Here is a 19,807-nt window from a genome sequence, read left to right as displayed (position 1 = left end):
GTACGCCAAACCCAAATGTGGCGCTCTACTCGCTCTTCACTTTACTCACTAAAATTACAATACGTGTATTTTGCCTGTCATATATGTGTGTGTAAGCGATGGCTTACTTGTTTTTGCTATGGGTTTTTATATGCAATTAAGTGCGATTATTTCCACCACAATCATAAATAAATAATTTCTCGCCGCACTCAAATGCCCAGCACCAACCAAAAGTCAAAAAGGAGCGAGCCAAACAATTGAAAATTTTATTTGTGAGTGAGGCACATACATACAAGCATTCAATGTCATCCATCTACATACTATTGCCCGGCAATTGTGGCGCCGCGCTGCATTCAACAATTAAATTCAAATCAATTTTAAGTGCTACGCAAATCTTTTGCAATTAATTACGGGCAGGGCCAAAAACTCGTCGCATTCCAATTCCTTTTATATCCAATATAATACATGCATACATTCATACATACATACGTATATATATATATATAGGAGTATGCATATGTATTGTCAGCGCCACTTGTCGTTGCTCGCTAATGACCGCACAGGGCCATACTTTTCCGGTCATTTATTTTTGCTGATAATTTGGAGTTAATTGCGCTCAATTTATTATAATTTTCACATTCATTGTGCGAGTTTGCAAATGATTTATTTGCGTATTTAAATAAGTGTCCACTTACAACGCATATCTTGATTTTATTGGGCCAAATCTAAATTTATTTCGTTTTGAGTGATGGATTAATGGATTGACGTAATGTATTGTACTTTATATTAAATGCATCATGAATTGCGATAAATCCATCAAAGTAAAAATGGGGTATAAATATTGGGTTGCCAACTAAGTTCTTCAGAAAATCAAAGACGGTTTTTTCATGGAACTAAATAACTTTATTCTATAATGTATGTATTCCCCTTTTTGATCAATTTGCCATCTTTCAGGCAGCGTCATAATCCCACGTTCATAAAACTTTGGTTTTTATTAGCGAAAAACCGAATCAGGTACGATTTCACATCATCATCATTATTGTAATTTTTACCATTCAAGAAGTTTTGTAAAGATCCAAACAAAAAGTAATCAGATCGTGCAAGGTCAAGACTATATTGTGGGTGTGGCGAAACATCCCAACCAAGTTCCAATAATTTTTGCGGAGTGGCCAAAGATGTGTGTGGCCTTACATTGTCATGAAGAAATACAATACTTTTTCGATTTCGGACCGCTTTTCTTCAACTACATTGCTTAATTTCGTTAGTTGTTCAATGTAGACACCTGAATTGATCGTTCGGTTGGGTGACAATTCCTTTATAATCCCACCAAACTGATAACGAAACCTTCTTTTGATGAATATTAGCTTTTGATGTTGTTTGAATTGGTTCACCTGGCCTGCTCCACGATCTTTACCGCTTGATACTCATCGCCAGTTATCCCGCCTCTTTAAACCATTTTGCTTAAAGTGCAAACCCATTGATCTGACTGACACTTACATCCCTAAGGTAAAGTATCCAACCCTAGTAGCATGCCACGCAGGACAGTCACAGTGAAGATATCTGGCAGACTCTTCCTCCCCCGCATTCTTGCAGCTTCTGCAATAGTCGGAATGAGGTACTTTCAATATTTGAACATGTTGACCTAGGAAGCAGTCGCCTGTTATGTAAGCAAATAACATAGAGACGTTTTTCCTTGATCGATTAAGTAGCGCCTGACGTGCCCTTTTGGCCAAATTCTTTTTGTAGCGTTACATGTCAGACTATCAAAGCTACTTGTACCACGAAGTTTTGAGATTGAGAGGCGTATACCTACAATCTCTATACCAAGAAAGAGGCTAATTTATCTGCCTTACACTTCCCAACTCTGAACTTGAGCACCTCATCCAAGGGCAAAACATCATAAAATACATAAAAGCCAAACGAATGCGATGGATTGGACACATAGAAAGAATGCCAGAACCAAAGATCTCCAAAACGGGTCTTGAAGGAACAATCGTATGGAAAGCCAACTATGTATGGGCAGAGATGTGTAGATGAAGAGATGGGTAGATGAAGTTATCAACGATCTCAAAGAGCTGAACGTGAAAAATTTGGAGGCGCTTGGTAGCAGATAGAGAAATCTGGAAGAAGATATTTGCGGAAGTAGGGGTTCATGCAGGACTGTCATTCTATGGAAGAAGAAGATATTTCCCTGGTATGTCACAATACTCTGGCGCCCATATCAAATGGATGGATTGGAATATTTCCAAACCATTTGTTTTCACTGATACAGCTCATAGCCCTAAATAAAACACTTTCGCTTGACAGACAATAACGTTCCTCCCTTGATATCCTAAGCAACGAATATCTTACTTCATATTCAAGCCCTTCCTCTTATTATATCTATCCGTAAAGCTTTTAGACTAACCTAGATCTAATTTCATCAATCTTTCTATGTAACTGAACTTTCGGTACACAAGAATCAGAATTCACATCCGGTACCCTAAGCGAAATATTTTTCTTCTATCCAAGTCAAGAATTTTACAGCACAGCTGTATCCAAAAGTAGTAAATCTAGAGGTGATAAACTGAGTAAACAATTCCCTACCTCGCGTGGTAGGGAAGACTCCCCTAATAGCAGCTTAGTAAGCGAGCTCACTAGACACCTGCGCGCTAGTCTATACCAAATCGCACAAGCACTGGTACTCAGATTTATACCATTAGGAGCTTTTTACAAACGTGGCAGATCCCACGCTTTATCGAAAGTCGCAGAACTTATCAAAAATGAGGAAAGCGTTTGAGCGATTTTCAATAACGCATGATTAATCCATAAAACGTTGGAGTCCAAGGTAACTCCGAGGTAGTTATTTTTTTCACATTTCTTTTCAACTTTGCGTAAAAAAAAATAAAATTTTGTGTACTCACCCATAAGCAGACATCGGGTCGTATGAGTAATATCCCGTAGTCGGTTGCAGCCCGGCTGATGTCCATGCAGTCATTTCTGTGCCAGTTGCTGAATCTTTTAATGCATATGGATTGCTCTGAAAATAATTTTAAAGAAAATATTGAAATTAAAAGTATGTAGTTTATACGAAATGTATACATAACTGGCAATACATATATAGAAATAGTAACATATGTAGACATAGGAAACAATATTTGCATAATTATTTGATGCTATAGAAAATTCAAATTCAAAAAGAATTGGAGTCTGACTCGGCGGTGCGGGTAAGATGTTCGCATCCTGATATACCATTTAAGTTAGAATAACTACAGTTTCTTATAGCCAAAGTGATGAGGAATCACTTATGGTAACGTAAAGTTTATATCTTACAATTTTGCATTTTTTTTTTTTAATTTCATACACTTATGTGTTTTGAAGAAAAAAAAATCATATTGTCCATTTGTAAGAAAAGCAATCCCATAAAATTCATACTTATGCACAAATATGTATACACAGTCAATATGATGCACTCGCATTTATTGCTAGTTGGGACAAAGTGCAGCCAAAATTTGAAAGCGCAGCAATTGATATTAATGCCTAGGAAGAACAAAGGCATATTTAACACATCGCGGTCACTTGCGGGAAATTAAAATTAGTCGCCAAATATCTGCTGAAGTGCATGAAATAGTATTGAATCACTATAAAGATAGCAAAAACCAACGAAAAATTACTAAAATTAAATCCCAGTACTGTTCCACATTTCGTTAAGTGCGCGAAATAAGCAAACACTGCGCATACCAAGATTTTCAATGACAATAATTGTAGAAGTTCTCTTGCGGAGAGTACGTTTAAATCCACATCAGAGTGCACCAACAATTACAAATGAAGGCAAAAAATATCTTACGAAAAATCGTCGTCTTGAAACTGTTACTGAAGATCCCTAAAACATGCTGATTTCCATGACGCACAGCCTGCAACAAGCCATTTATCGGTGCCACAAACCAGACTGGAGTTCCCAAGAAATGATATAACTGAAAAGTAAGATTTTTGGCCTAATAAGAATGTAGCGGTACATATAGAAACCAGACAGCTGTGCGATTTGTTAAAGCACAGCGTATAAGATGGCTAGGTTACGTTACCCGCATGCCTGCTGAATGTACCGTGAAGAAAGCCATGCAAGGGAAGCTAAGGGGCATAAGGGATAATGGCAGACCGATAAACGGATGGATAGATGTAGTAAAAAACGGTCTCAAAGATTTGGAAATTCGTAACTATTAAGCAGCAGCTCAAGAGCGAGCGCTTCGGAGAAGCATTGTGAAGGTATCTTTAAGGCACCCCGCGTTGGGACGCTATGCGCTACCTGCTCCACTACTCATCTGTTCAAGTTCAGAGCAGTAGTGAGAGTAAAAGCAGCAGCGAGAACTAAGAGAGCTAGGAAATATCCTAGCAATTTCATTCCTTTGTGGTGAGTTCATGTCAAAAGAGACAGCTGTAAAATAATTTACAGAGAGCTTAGACATCTGCGTAGGAGTACAGAATCAGACCATCGCATCTATAAAATTATTTTCAGTCAAATATTTCAGTTTATGTGTCAAATTCTCATCATTTGCTGGAAATTTGATTTATTGCTTCCACTCGAAGAACACTGCAGCTGAAGTTCTTCGATTGGTCTGAAATGCTTACGACTAGACTGTAGACTTAGTTAAATTGCGCGTCACTAGTGGGGTGAACGCTTCAAAAGTGGTAATTCCGGTGCAGAGCTTCACGATTACAGTTTGTGCGTGATTTACTACTTCGATCAATTTACAGGCTACGAAAGATGCTAAATTAGATTTTCTTAAACAAAATTACCCTAATACATATATTAACTTACACACACTCAGCATACGCGAACAATACATACATACATGCCTGTGACTACATTTCGAAACGAAAATGGCAACAAATGTATTAAAACATCGATCGTTTGCTTAATAAGTACGTTTGGTGTTGGAGAATTAATCAATTACAACGATGTAAAATGTAAAAGTCGCGCGCTTAAACGAGTAATAGAGATGTGACTTGTAATGGAGATAGAAAACAAATAAATACGAACATATACCAGAGGCACATAAAAACCGAACAACGCTATTAGCGCCATTTATAGGCAATGGCCCATTAACAGCGCACAGCAAATGTGTTTTTTGTTTTTGCCAATAAACCAACAAATGCACGGACGAATATAACATTGTATGTGTGAACATAAAAGCAGACAACTGTCACTCTTCTCCTCATCATCTCCTAATACAATCAATTGCGTAATCATTCAACGTTTGCAAAAATATTTTCCCACAGTTTTTACGAGAAGAACAAAAAAAAAACGAAAAAAAGCATTAAAAAACCATAAATTAAGAGAACCATTTTGTTGATGACAAGGGCAACAATAGCAACTAAGTATGTGTAAATAAATTAGAAATTAAAATGTATAATGCAACAAATTGTTAGAGCAGCTCACCAACGCTCAATACAACGCGAAAAATATCCATATTTAAACCTGTTGCCAACGCTGAAACGCCGCCATTGTTTATGATATTTATTTCATTTGACCACTGCTAATTATTTTTTCTCTATTATGCCTAAAATAAAATAAATTTATTGCGGCAAAAAGTCAACTCTTTGTAAGCATTTATTTTTTATAGGAAATTTATGAAAATGTTGGCACGGCCAGCATTTTACATATACAAACTTCTAATTTTTCAAATTATTTTTTTTTATTTTTCGAACAAAACGGTGGACGCCTCTCACGCTCTCTATAGCGAAGCGTCCATTTTTGTAACCATTTCATGAATATTTGCATATACACACATACTTATTTGTATTTAAATATGTGCAGCGTATGCGCGTGGTGAATTTATTTCATTGGAATTGTCATAAATTTATAGCCGCATGTTAAACTATTGGTCTGTTCAGAGCACGGCCCGTGATGGCGGCGACGCTGTTGTGGGCAGCAACATCTGCCTTTGTAGTCGCTATTTATTTTTCGGTTTTTTTACTTTAAATCCAATTTGCATTATTTTTTCCATTTCCATTTTTTCTCAGTTTTGGTTTGTTACTTGATTTGTCATTTAATTTATAAAACATAATTAACATTTTTAATTGCTTTAACATGATGTTAAGCAGCTGTTTTATTAATTTCTAAATTTCAGTTTCATACCTCCGTTGACGCGGCGTGAAATGTATTTATCAATTGACGTTTATTGAATGTATGTCTGACATGAGCGCGTAATTCATCCAAAAAGCAGAAGAAAAAAATATTTGAGAAGCCGCAGCTACTCAATCGACTTAACAAACAAGGCATGAGAACTTTTCGCTACAGTGAAGTAATGTAAAATATTAAAAACAAAAATGATGTTATATAAGTAAGGACTTGTGAAGGTTTCGACGAATATTTATTAAATACAGTGTGATATCTCCTAACGAACACCTCTTTTAGGGGTTAAGGGGTAGTCAGAGGCCCGAAAAAATTATGATTTTCAATAATTTTTGTTTGCAATCAATTGCTTTATTTTACAAAAGTAAAAACATGTTTCGACTTGGCTTTTGAAAAATTTAAAAAAAAAATTATAAGTTTGTGTGGAGCCCGTTTCTCCAGAAGTCCCTTGCGGTGATCATCACAAGTCCTTGGAGATTCATCTAAAATCAATCGGACAAGAGATATTAGTTTTATTAATAGATAATCTTGTGCTTGATCAAACCTTTGTTTTTTTTTTTTTAAATTATCAATATGGCGGCCTCAGAAAAGCTGGAGGATATTTTCAGATTTACCAAAAAATCTGGGAAATTCTCAAATTCTACCTCTATTTCTCCTTTCTTAATAAAAACCAATGATTCAATTATATATCAGTAGGAAAAAATTCTGCACCCAATTTATCGGTCCTGTCTGTGGCTTTTCAGCCACTAATTAAAATTTATATTGACTGCGTTTGACGTGCATACCTTCCTTTCAAAACGTTATTTAAATTTATTTAAGCCCACACATTGCAGTGCAACTATAAAAAATCTCTTTTTTTTTCTAGATTTAAATATAAAAGTGTTGCCGTAAAAATTATTACCATTTTGTGACGATTTTTCTCTTCTCCTTTAATTTATATTTTCCATCGCCAGACAAGTGCATTCACATTTCTTTTTTTCCATTTTTTTTTTCCATTTAATGCACAGAGTTTTTACCGCTCATTTACACACTTCTGATTGTTTACCTTTTCCCTAATTAACATTAAATTTCATGCGCTCGTAAATCTTTAAGCATTTTCCATTCTACCTTCTTTATTTAGTCTGATTTTAATGTTTCACTGGAGTCGTCAAAGTCGGTGCCTTGGTTAATCTAATAATGAACATTTTTGTGAAGCCTCAATAACCTCAATAACACACAAATGCATGCATATGTAAACGCATGTACAGTTATATGCTACATATGTGTTTGTGTTCGTACACAACAAATGCAATCATTGCTCGAGCAACAGCTAAGTTGAGCCGTTCATTTGTATCGTTGATTTGCTTCGTCTCGTTCTGCTGCCTGTTGCCAAGGGAAAGTTTCTTCGTAGATTACTCTCGAAAATTGTAGTTTGGCAGTTTCAAAACTGTTATTGAAAAAGTTTTGCATTGCATGCAATACTTTTGCTGTTGTGCACTCTCATTAGTGTCGTTGCAATTTACGCGGAAAATTTAGCTTCTGAATGTTGGTACGCATATATGAATATGTAGATGTGTGAATGTGTGCATGTGTAGTGCAACAAGCTCAATTAGTTTTACTCTGAAAAGTGCCTTATTAGAATTACTGTATGAATTTTAAGGATAAAACACTTCAACCTCTAAAACTTCACAACTAACATTAAGGTGGTCTAGAAATTTAAAAAAAATTTTGTTTTTTCGATATTTCCAAAGCATTGTGTCTTAAGAATATAATGTGAAATTTTCATGTGGGAATTCCTAATATTATAGTTTCTAGAGCCCATTAACTAGGTAGAGAGCGGTCCGCGCGCTCCTGTACCTCAAACTATAAACTCATTTATCGCGAAACGATTTTTGGTGTTGTCACAAAAAAAACTACTCAACCGAATCGTCTGAAATTTTAATATGTTGTGCACAACATCAATGGCTCGTAAGAGAATCATATTATTATTTTAATTATTTCGTATTTTTTTGATTAAAAAACTGAAAACAATCCCCGATTTTTAGAGTGTCAAGTTCAAAACCGCACCATTTTGTTAAATTTTTTTTATTTATTCTATTTCTAATAATTGTTTTGGTTTTTCCGTTTCAAATAAATAGAAGAGCCAAAATGGACAGCACAATTAAAAAAAAACTCATTTTTGTATTTAAAAGAAAGTAAATAAAAAGCCTAAAAAATTTAAATATGGTTGTTCATTTTTTTTATTGTAAAAAAAAATGTCTGAAAATACCCTAAACTTTCAAGCTCTAGAACACCGGGACCCCTTAAAAGGTCCCTAGGTAACTGTACGTAAACGACGTACATAGCGTCTTCCTATAGACCGCGCGAACCTAATTTGAGGCTCTTAAAAAGCCACGAAAAATAAGGTCGCTGTATCGGCCATGTGCTGTTAAAATGCAGCGAGTTTCGAACAACCTGGGAAGAAGCAGCACTGCTGACCGGAGGGCTCTGTCACATTGACATACTAACAGCAAACAAGACGAGCTATGAGGATATAATCCGTAGGTCGTGTATACTATGGCAAAGGCAATGGGACCGCACATGGAAGTAGGCGGTAGCTAATTCCCTCCATAACGAGGTGCGTTGGTATAGGTTATGTTAGGTTAGTATAAGATGGGTTAGTGTAAAGTGACACAGAAATAATCACCTAAGGGAAGATTTATTTGTTTTTGCAAATATCGTCGTACGTCAATCACATTTGACAATTGTCAACTTTACAGCTCCAGAATATAAACAGACAATGGAGCGCGTAAAAATAAGAAAAATGTTCATCACTTTAAGTCATGTTTGTTTTTTTTTTTTTATTTATTAAGTGAACAAGTTATTCAAAAGCAAAAAGATGATTAATTATGAGCCTCTTTGTAGAAGATTGGGAAGTGGATTTTCATCAAACTCATGAGTAGTGACGGGGCATGTATGATTTAATTCATAATTATACAGATTAATTTACTATGGCATTGTAGAAGGCACCGAACATTGTTTCTTTGCCTGTCCGAAGTTTGCAAAGGAAAGGAACGACACAGTTATTAAGGTCTGTAAGTCCCCAGGTTATGCTTGAATCAATAGAAAATTAATCGGTTGTTTGTTACAGGGCTAACATTATTCTAACAAATCAGCTTCGCCCGGAACAGTTTCGCAAAGTAATGCCTAACGATAGTTCAACGGCAGGAAGGAAACAGCTAGGTTTTAATGCAGTGAGCCCACACTTAGGCATAGGCATATCTAACACCACCTCTACACCAACAGAAGAAAACAAAAAGACAAAAAATTGTTCCAGCTGTGACTGTGAAAAGAGTTTGCCTCTACTTTGTGCATAGGCGTAAACGCCTCCAACGACCTTAGTGCTCGAAGGAAATGGAATTGCATCAGTCCAATGATCTTATTTGAAGACGGTCTTGTCTATATATCCTACAAATAATAATGCAGTTCAAAAATTAACTATGCAAGTATATTTACCACCTAAGGCTGCTGGACTGCACCAGGTAAACTAAAGCTGAAACTGCACGCGGCAGAAATTCGGATGCTGAGGTGGGTCAGCGGCATCACACAGCCGGACAAGATTCAAAACACCTTTATTCTTGGTAGCAATAAAGTTGCGCCAATCAGCACTTAACTCCAGGAAAACCGCCTACGCTGCTACGGTCATGTAATGAGAAGACAAGAGAGTCACGCGGTAAGGCAAGTGCTGCAGGTGGAGGTAGCGAAAAGAGGGCGAGGCAGACTACCAAAAATCTGGAAAAACACCATTGAAAACGGCGTGCGATGCAGAAATTTCAGCGAAGAGACGTCTCAGCACCGCGTGTCCTGGAGATTTCACACAACGAGAGCCGACCGGGAATAGGATAAAGCCAAATTAAAGAAGAAGAAGGGCAGCTAATGCCCGCATTTGTGGCCTGTGGACGTTTTTCACTGACAAACCTATCCAATAAGCAAATTAGCTGTTCACTAATCCACGTAACAACCGTCTGTCACACTACAATTTCAGTCAGAAATAACTGCGCCGGTAATCCCCACCAACGGCCCTGTCTGTCTGAGCTATAAGTCAAGGATAACTTGAAGATAATACTTCTTATTTACCGTACGACCTTGTGGTGAGAATTCCTGATGCACTACGCCATGGTAATCGACGAAAACAGTGAGCAAAACCTTGACATTTGGTCGAACTTGGCATGTTTTTTTTTTTGGTCTTGGCTCTCCTTGACTCTTCCGATGGGTCTAGTATGCTTTTAGTTTCGATGTCATAACCGTATACCCATGATTCGTCACCAGTTATGACCCTTTTAAGCAAATCTGGATCATCGTTGGCGTCTTTCAACCATTCCTGTGCGATGCTTATACGATGTTGTTTTTGGTCGAAATTCAGCAATTTTGGAATGAACTTCGCGCCCACATGCTTCATGCCCAAAATTTGGAAAAATATTGCATCGAATGAGCCATATTGTAATTGTGATTCGACGATTCCCCATAACACTTCGGTTGTTGACGTGCTGAGGCGTCCAGAGCAAGCGTCGTATTTCACATCTTCTCCCGCTTCTGTGAAAAGCTTGTACCACTTGTAAACTTTTTTTTTTTTGACTCAAAGTATTCTGTCATTGCCAACATTTCAAATATTTTTGAGCACTTAATTCCATTTTTTACACAAAAATTGATGTAACTTCTTTGATCTATTTTTTCGTTAGCAGAAAATCGCCAGACACGCAAAGCACTTGTCTTATTTATGCCTCACAAAAAAACTTAAAATTTAAAAATTTATCTTTTTTTTTTGAACATACCTCGTACATAGATGTATTACTAGAATCGTGTTTTATTACATTTTTCGAAGATATATTTCTTTACCTAATCAAGCGATCGCACTTTAATAATATGACTGCCTCCGTTTAGTCACCAATTTGTCCGACGCTCGCTGGTTGAGCTAATACGCGAATGTTTAACTGCTTCATTGCTTGATGGCACACCATGGACGAGTATGTACTTATATAATACACAATTTACATAATCTTACAGAAGTATTTATGCCTGTTAATGCATATGAATGAACGGGTGTGAGCATGTCGCAGTTGCACTTACATGTGTTGCTGTTCATGTTTAAGCAACATTGAATTTTCATTTTATGCCACACTAAATAAACGACCGAAAGAAAGCAATAAGAGGGAGCAAAGCAAATAAACTGCAAAACAATGAGTACACGGCAACTGATGTGCCTGCACACAAACACAGGCAGGCAAGCAAGACAGTTCCAGTATCTCTGGCTGCACTTCATAATACCAGCCGGCTACCACCCAGCACTCCATGCACTTCATTATTAATTTGGATTTTATGTGGATGCTAACATGATTGGCAAAATGTCGCTAAGAATGTGTGGATAGATTGGTATTTGTTTGCATTCAACTGCCGCTGACCCCCGCCCCGAAGCCAGTTGCTGGCGCAGTCCATGTTGCTACTGCCACCAATATTTGTCGGGGCGCTGCATTGACGTTATTTTGTTGACTGTTGTCATTGCGCTTTGTTGCTTTTAATTTTGTTATAGTGATTGCCGTTGCTGTCTGTGTGTGTGTGTGTGTTAACTATTACAGTTGTTGTTGTTTCCAATTTTTGTGTTGTTGCAGTTGTCGGTGCAGTCACATGCATACGCTCTTTGCACACAATTACAGGCCAGAGGCCATCATTTGTTCTTCTTCTTATCTTGCAAGCGGGCCCTATTGCCGGCTTCTAGCTCCCCGCTGTACCCCGCACACGTTCCTTGCTGCTACTCTTCTGCACTTTGCAGTGATATAATTTTGTTTTGCTCAATCGTTGCTATAAAATATCAAATTTCAGCGTTGAAAACTTAGATTGGTGCCGAGCAAAAAAGTGTGTGCAACAAAGGCTAAGCAAAGACAAGCAGCAAATGCAAAATAAGACACGGCAACAACAATATGCACAGCGGTGCGGTCAATAAACGTTCGAGCAACACTCGATGCGCCAAAGGCCGCCGAGAGACGAACGATCGACCAGTCGACCGGTCGACCCTTCAAATGCGCTGAGTGAACTGAACTTCAGTCAGCCATAATGATAATTCGATTTAGCCGACATGATATTGACAAGCAGACGAACAGCAGCAATGGCAGCAGCGGCACAACGACACAAAGGCAACAACAGCAATGACAGGCGCAATGTAGCAGCAAGTTGAGGTGAAATTGGTCGCAATAAAGTGTATCTGTGTACTCGTGCGGTGGAGTGAGTGTAGTTCTACTCGCAAGTAGACCAACTCGCATGGCTGCCACAAGGAAGCCACAGAAAAGAAATATGGCCTGGCTGGGCAGTTATTTGGTTGGCTTGCTTGTCACTTTGGCTGCGGCGCTCTCCACAATGGCTGTTGTTTACGAGTGGCAACAACTTGCCGCTTCGTCTAATGGCATAGCTGTAACATGGCGTTGTGCAAATCAGTTGCTGCCGCAAATATACACAGCGAGAAAAGTTGTAAAAAAGAAATCTTTGATAAAATAAGCGATTATTTAATTACCACACTCTCGCGAGACGTGGCTCTTTACAAGCGCAGCAATAAAATTCCCGAATGATCACTAATAAGATACATAAATATAAATAAATTAGTAGGTCTAACCATCTGCAGCGAAACATCCCCTACAGCATATTGAACTTATAGCATAAAAGTAATGCACGACTCGATAAGTAAACTAAATAGGTGTTGTGGTATTTTCTACGTCGTCTACATGGAATGCCAATATTTTTCGAAGCCACTGGCATTCCTGCTAGTAGAGCTTTGGAGAAAAACTACCTTAGCGCACATTAGCCGACATGGTATAAATTTCAACGCTTCGGAACGGCGTCAAAGTTATGATTTATTAAGCAGAATTACCAGCCCTCAAAATAGTTGTAAAAAATATTAGACTTTTACTGTCTTGCTGTAGTTTCCGCAGTTTAAAAATAAATTTAAAGCGCACTTTAATGTCAGGAATAAGAAAGACCGTTAATCTTTCTGGTGTGTATTTTTTCAATAAAACCATGAACATTAATATTCAAATACAGTAAAAGGGATTAAAGTATATTTATCTATATAGTATGAAAACTCACATCAACCCTCCCACGATAAAAAAGTGCGAAGGAAAACTTTTCCATTTTCTTTTCGGTATGGTATAGGCGGCGGTGGTGATAGTGCAAAACTGAGATTTCTTTTTGCAACCGTTTCCCACTGGATAGGAGATAGTCGCAGAGTAGTACTAGACAAGAGGGAATTTTAGTGTGGATCAAAGTACCACAATGACTGCCACAATGGCCATAGGCTTTCGATACCTTCCCCCTACTAAAAAAAAAAGACAAAAAAGGATCAGATGCACTTAGACGAAAGTTCATTAATTTCGTAAAGTTTTTATTTATGGCAAGCAATATACTGTTGGCAAAAAGTAAGGTGAATTTGGTTGTAAAATGAAAAATCTTTATTTATTCTTGTAAATCAATTTCATCCCCTTCAAAATAATCCCCTCTCGATGAAATACACTTATGCCAACGATTTTTACAATCCCCGAAACATGCCAAATAGTCCATTTCCGGTATAGCCATCAGCACCTTCTTCGATTCAGCTTTTATCTCCTCAATCGACTCGAAACGCGTTCCCTTGAGTGGTCTCCTGAGTTTTGGGAATAGCCAGAAGTCACACGGAGCCAAATCAGGCGAATACGGTGGTTGCGGAACGATATGTGTGGAATGGTCACGAAGAACGAGTGCAGTGTGAGACGGTGCATTATCGTGATGCAAAAACCAAGAGTTGTTGGCCCATAATTCTGGTCTTTTTAGACGAGTTGCTTCACGTAAACGACGCATAACGCTCAAATAATATTTCTTATGTACAGTTTGGCCAGGTGGAAGAAATTCATAGTGCACCACACCACGAAAATCGAAAAAAAAACTGTCATCATGACCTTTATTTTTGAACGACTTTGTTGTGCTCTTTCCGGTCTGGCCTCGCCTTTAGCACGATATTCGCTTGATTGGTCGGTTGTTGCAGGGTCGTAAGCATAAATCCAAGTCTCATCTCCCGTAATGATGCATTTGAGCTTGTCCTGATAGTCTGAAAGCATTGTTTCACACACATCAACGCGACGACTTTTTTCCAAGAAATTGAGAGTTTTCGGTACCAAACGAGATTTGACTTTTCGTAGGCCCAAATGGACTTTCAAAATGGTTTTCACAGATCCTTCTGATATTCCGATCATATCAGTAAGGTCTTTAACAGTCAGCCGACGATTTTTGAGCACTAACTTCTTCACTTTATTGACGTGTTGGTCATCTGTTGACATCGATGATCGTCCGGAGCGCTCCAAGTCATCAACACGTTCTCGACCCTCTTTGAAGTCTTTGTACCACTTATAAACATTTTTCTGCGACATAGTCGAATCACAAAATGCCTTCTGCAACATGTTAAACGTTTCCGCAGCCGAAATTTCATTCCGCAAACAAAATTTGATGGCACTTCTCTGCTCAATCAAATCAGACATTGTAAAAATCGAAAATGCACTCTTCGTCGTTTGGTAAACACAAGTATTTACACTTTTACTGATAATGACATTCTCCTCAAAGTTAGCCCAGATGTTATTAACAGTGCTGCCAACTCATGAAAAAAATAAATAGAGCGAAATTTTAATCCCGCGAAGTTTGACAAATAAATTCACCTTACTTTTTGCCCACAGTAGTATATTTATCTATAGTGTGAAAACTCACATCAACCCTCCCACGATCAAAAAGTGCGAAGGAAAAATTTATATTTTCTTTTCGGTATAGGCGGCGGTGGTGATAGTGCAAAACTGAGATTTCTTTTTGCAACCGTTTCCCACTGGATAGGAGATAGTCGCAGAGTAGTACTAGACAAGAGGGGATTTTAGTGCGGATCAAAGTACCACATTGACTGCCACAATGGCCATAAGCTTTCGATACTTTCCCCCTACTAAAAAAAAATAAAAAGAAAAAAAAAAGGTTCAGATGCACTTAGACGAAAGTTCATTAGTTTCGTAAAGTTTTTATTTATGGCAAGCAATACATACAAACATAAGAAGAGAGCTTCTTTACAAATTGTCTTACCACATCTTTTGTTGTTTGAGTCACGCGAGCTTTTAACCAATTTAAACCTCCACCTCGTTATACCAAAAATTCAACGTGCTATAAAATTTCATATTCGATATTTTTTCTTCTGATTAAGAAATTTTACAAATTTTTTCATTTACACAATGCTCTAAACTTGGGTTTATATTATACCAATTTGATCAAAACGTACCCGGAACAAACACCAGGTGACGCCCTAAGTCAACTGATTTGCGTTCTGTTTTTTTTGTTTTGTTAGGTTGTCACAACTGTGTTTCACATTCCTATCAAAATTGTATCGCCATTGCTTGACCTTTGTATGCCATTTTGAGTGAATCTACCTCTACGCGTGTTTCTGATTTCTTACAGTTTTAAAAATGGATTCGAATGTGCAAAAACCAAGTTTGTATTAAATTCCGCGTTTAAAATGGATTCACCAGTTCGAACACCTTAATAATATTGGGAAACTTTTTCGGTAATGATACTCTAAAGAAAACAGTCATCAGCCGTTTGCAAGTGGGCCATTTGAGGATGACGAACGTAGTGGCAAACCGTCAAACACAAATAAAGTGAAATAAGAGTTGATCAATAATCACAAATTAACCATAAGAGAACTGGCACAGAACTTGTACATTACCTTTGGATCCACTCAGGACAATGTAGTTAATGATTTAGATTTGCGCCGTGTTGCTGCGAAGTTGGTCCCAAAGAACCTGAATGTGATGCAAAAAAGGTATCGCCGAAGACATGACGATAGAAATTGGAAAATCCGTTAGGGCTCGAAGAGTTAGAAGAAAGTTTCTTGAAGCAGCTTCAAAAGAATGTCAAGCCCGAAAGAAGTCGTGGCTTTCAGAAAAAATCGGAAAAAGCGTTTAGAATGAGCTCTCGGATACCAACATTTTACGGAGGAAGATTTGTTGAAAATTCTGTGGTGTGTTGAATCGCACCTCAACGGAGGCTTAGTTTACATCATTTGAAAGTATAGCCAAAGCTTTTACGCTAGTCCAATTTCGAGGAAATAGCACAAATCTTATAAAACGACTTTTTCCCTTTCCTACAGGTGTTTGGAACACCTGGTCGGACATTAGTGAGGCGACGGGTTGCCGAGGAATACTATCCATATTGCGTGGTGCTCACTGTTAAGCATGGGGGAAGCAGCATTATGATTCGGGCATGTATGGCTGATGATGGTGTCCGCGAAAAGTTCATTTACAAGGGTTGCATGGACAGTCGAAAGTATGGAAATGTATTAGAAATTGTACCTTTGCCTTCGTGAATACGCATTTTCGGCGGCACTAACTTAGATAGAGCTCAATTCCAACAAGACAATGCTCTTTGTCACTAATCAGCGATTGCGATGCATTCGTTTGGAGACAATAAATAACAGTGTTTTGTTTCATTGACCAACACAGTCTCCATGTCTAAATCGCATACAGAGAACGTAAATTCATAGAGAAGGCGCAGTCCCGGCCCGTTCCTCCTAACAAAATACGGGTAGGAAAATGAAATCAGCACACGCTAACAGTAGGAAATTAATTAATATGGCTGCCGGAGAGAAATGAGAGGGAGAGAGTGATACGCTAATGTAAAAAAATGTAGTTTACATTAGCTTACATTTGCTTGCGTACAGAACAGAGTTGTTCATTTGATATGTCCATATGATTTGTATGCATGTTTACAGATTTGTTCTTTTTGGTTTTTTTATGAAAATTGCGCGCAATTGTATGTATGATTGTTTATATACATATATTAGCAAAGGACATATGTATATTAGCTTTACATATATGAAAATTGCGCCAAATATTGGAAAAAATTTATGATTGCATTAGATTTGATTTTGATTGGATAAATGTATATATGTACATATGTATATGAAAATTGCGCCAAATTAATGAAAAGCTCTCATGATTGCTTGTAACCAATTGAACTTTGGTTTCAATTCTAATTCGAAAAGAAATGCATGTATGCATGCATGTTTATATACATATTATATATTAGCATAGCATATGTATTAGGTTATGAAAATTGCGCGAAATTGTATGTATGCATGTTTATATACTTATATTAGCATAGGACATACCTATGTATGTAATTAAGTTATGAAAATTGCGCGAAATATTATGTATGCATGTTTATATACGTATATTAGCAAAGGACATATGTATATTAGCTTTACATATATGAAAATTGCGCCAAATATCGGAAAAAATGTATGATTGCATTAGATTTGATTTTGATTGGATAAATGTATATATGTACATATATGAAAACTGCGCCAAATTAATGAAAAGCTCTTATGATTGATGATGATAAAAAAGTTGTCGTACGTTGTAGGTCAGGGTCCAACAAGGTGAGTTGCGCAGGTCCTTAGGGTAAGTAAAACCAGCGTTTATTTATTGTTTATTCTTATATGTATTCATTTATATTTATTTTTCCTATTTTCCAGATTTTTTTATTTTTCAGGGTTTTCTGCATCTTTCAGATTTTTCTCTATCTTTCAGGTTTTCCTTTTATCTTCTTTTTCAGGTAGCACCTGAGCCTAGATTTTTAAACCACTACAATTTTCACTTAATCACGATGGATTGAGAGTAGTGTTTTAAAAATCAGGTAAATCGCATTGACTTAATCGATGTCAATATCGAAGTCGTGTGAGAAATTGTTATAGTATGAGAACAATTTCGTAATTCGTGCTTTCACAATTTTATATAATTTTTGTTTTCATTTCAGGAAATGTAAATACCTATTATTTATAGTATTGTAATATATATACATACATATACATATAAGAGTACTTAAATTACTTGTGAATAAAAATAAAAAATTAAAATTAAAAAAACTAGTATTTCATTTTCTTAAGGATAATAATATTTATTTGGTAAGAAGAACTTAAATGACCATATACCAATAATTTAATTCGACAGGATTTCCTTACAAAATCAATATATTCGTTCAGCTAAATCAAATGAACATCTGCATATGAAAAATCGTTCATATGGACGTGCAAAAGCAAACACGCATACACATAAATACATGCCTACAAACTTCCATAGACATACATACATATGAGGTTGCGAGCACTTGCGACAGAAATCAAGAAATCCAGCGCGCATTCATAGGCGCAGCGCACATTCATTGGCACAGCATTGTACATATACACATATGTATTTACATACATATATTGATGCATACATATATACGGAGCCGCGGCCACTCGACTTGACAAAAATTCAAGATTTACCAAATATTGGCAAATAATTCAACGCGAAATATTCCAATATTGACTATTTTCGAATGGTCGTGAAAATTGGCATATGGACGGCTCGTTTTATGAATGAAAGTACTTTGCTCGTAGAAATATGAGCTCGAACTTATCAATGAATTTGTTTTTGTTGTGCTTTTTAATATTTGAAACTGTTCAGCGCCGTCGCGGCTAAATAATCATGGCCGCAGCAGCTACTCCTAGGAATGCATTTTGTTCTTGTAGTCGCTAGGCTTAGAATTTTAGTTTTGGAAGCATACACATGTAGAGGCATAAAGTAAGTATGTGCGGTTATATGTAGGTATATACGAATATTCATTGTTTTGCTTAGAATAGAAACCTTTACGTACATATGTACGTTGTCCCAACATATGTATTCATATGTATATGCATACATACATACATATGTATATGTACGCGAATACCGTTTAGATGAGTTTTTTTGCATATGTTAGGAATATGTTTGCATACGTTTGTCTATTTGCTTTTAAATTTTTATATGTAGATACATATGAGCTATGTTTTGAGGCAGGTCAAGATTTTTTTCTGCCCACATGAATATGGATGGTAGATGTTATATCTATTTAGTATATGAATATACATATATATGGATATAAAAATTTAAAAAGGACACATATTGTTGAATAATAACCTTTGATGCAAATGAATGGTTTACAAAGCCAATTTTTTATGTGGATATTTTGAAATTATTTTGATAATGCACTTAATATCAATACAATTAAGTTAATTAGATACTTAAAATTTCACATTCATGCATGCATATACTTAGAATTAATTTATTCATCTCACAAGAAATACATAGACATGCAAAATGCCTACGGGAAATAAGCATGAAAAAGAAATGTGATTTTTGCATACATACATACATACATATGTATATTAGAAATATGTTTGCATACGTTTGTCTATTTGCTTTGAATTCTTTATATGTAGATCTGTATGAGAGGTGTATGAGCTGGGTTTTGAGGCAAGTCATGTTTTTTTCTGCCCACATGAATATGGATGGTAGATGTTATATTAATTCAACACTTTGCTGAATAATAAACCTTGATGTAAATGAATGGTTTACAAAGTTATTTTTTGTGTTATGATATTTGAATAATTTTGATAATAGACCTAAATTCAATACAATTTAGTCAATGAGATACTTAAAATTTCATATTCGTGCATGCATATACTTAGAATTATTATTATTATTATTTATTAGAGAAATATGAAATATAACACTAACTGATAGAGCACTCTAGCTACTTAGGCCTACGGTGCTATTGCGTTACTTAGAATTAATTTATTCATCTCACAAGAAATAATCCATTTGCGCATGCAAAATGCCGACGGCAAATAAG

The 19,807-nt window shown here is 36.6% G+C and overlaps 1 protein-coding gene and 1 long non-coding RNA gene across 2 annotated transcripts in view; one reads left to right on the top strand and one right to left on the bottom strand.

The window, feature by feature from the left end:
• LOC128861218 (homeobox protein araucan) overlaps positions 1-19,807 on the bottom strand; it is a 71,220-nt gene that overhangs the window by 14,243 nt on the left and 37,170 nt on the right. Inside the window, exon 3 of the mRNA XM_054099176.1 lies at positions 2,883-2,998. Coding sequence (XP_053955151.1) covers positions 2,883-2,998 — 116 coding nt within the window. The remainder of the gene's footprint in view (positions 1-2,882; positions 2,999-19,807) is intronic.
• Positions 17,450-17,874, top strand: LOC128861219 (uncharacterized). The gene is made up of 2 exons (XR_008454353.1): positions 17,450-17,553; positions 17,628-17,874. It is a non-coding gene; the product is annotated as an uncharacterized LOC128861219 (long non-coding RNA).

This window comes from Anastrepha ludens, chromosome 4, assembly GCF_028408465.1.
Source record: "Anastrepha ludens isolate Willacy chromosome 4, idAnaLude1.1, whole genome shotgun sequence".
Lineage (NCBI taxonomy): Eukaryota > Metazoa > Arthropoda > Insecta > Diptera > Tephritidae > Anastrepha > Anastrepha ludens.
This window is presented reverse-complemented; position numbering and strand designations above follow the sequence as displayed.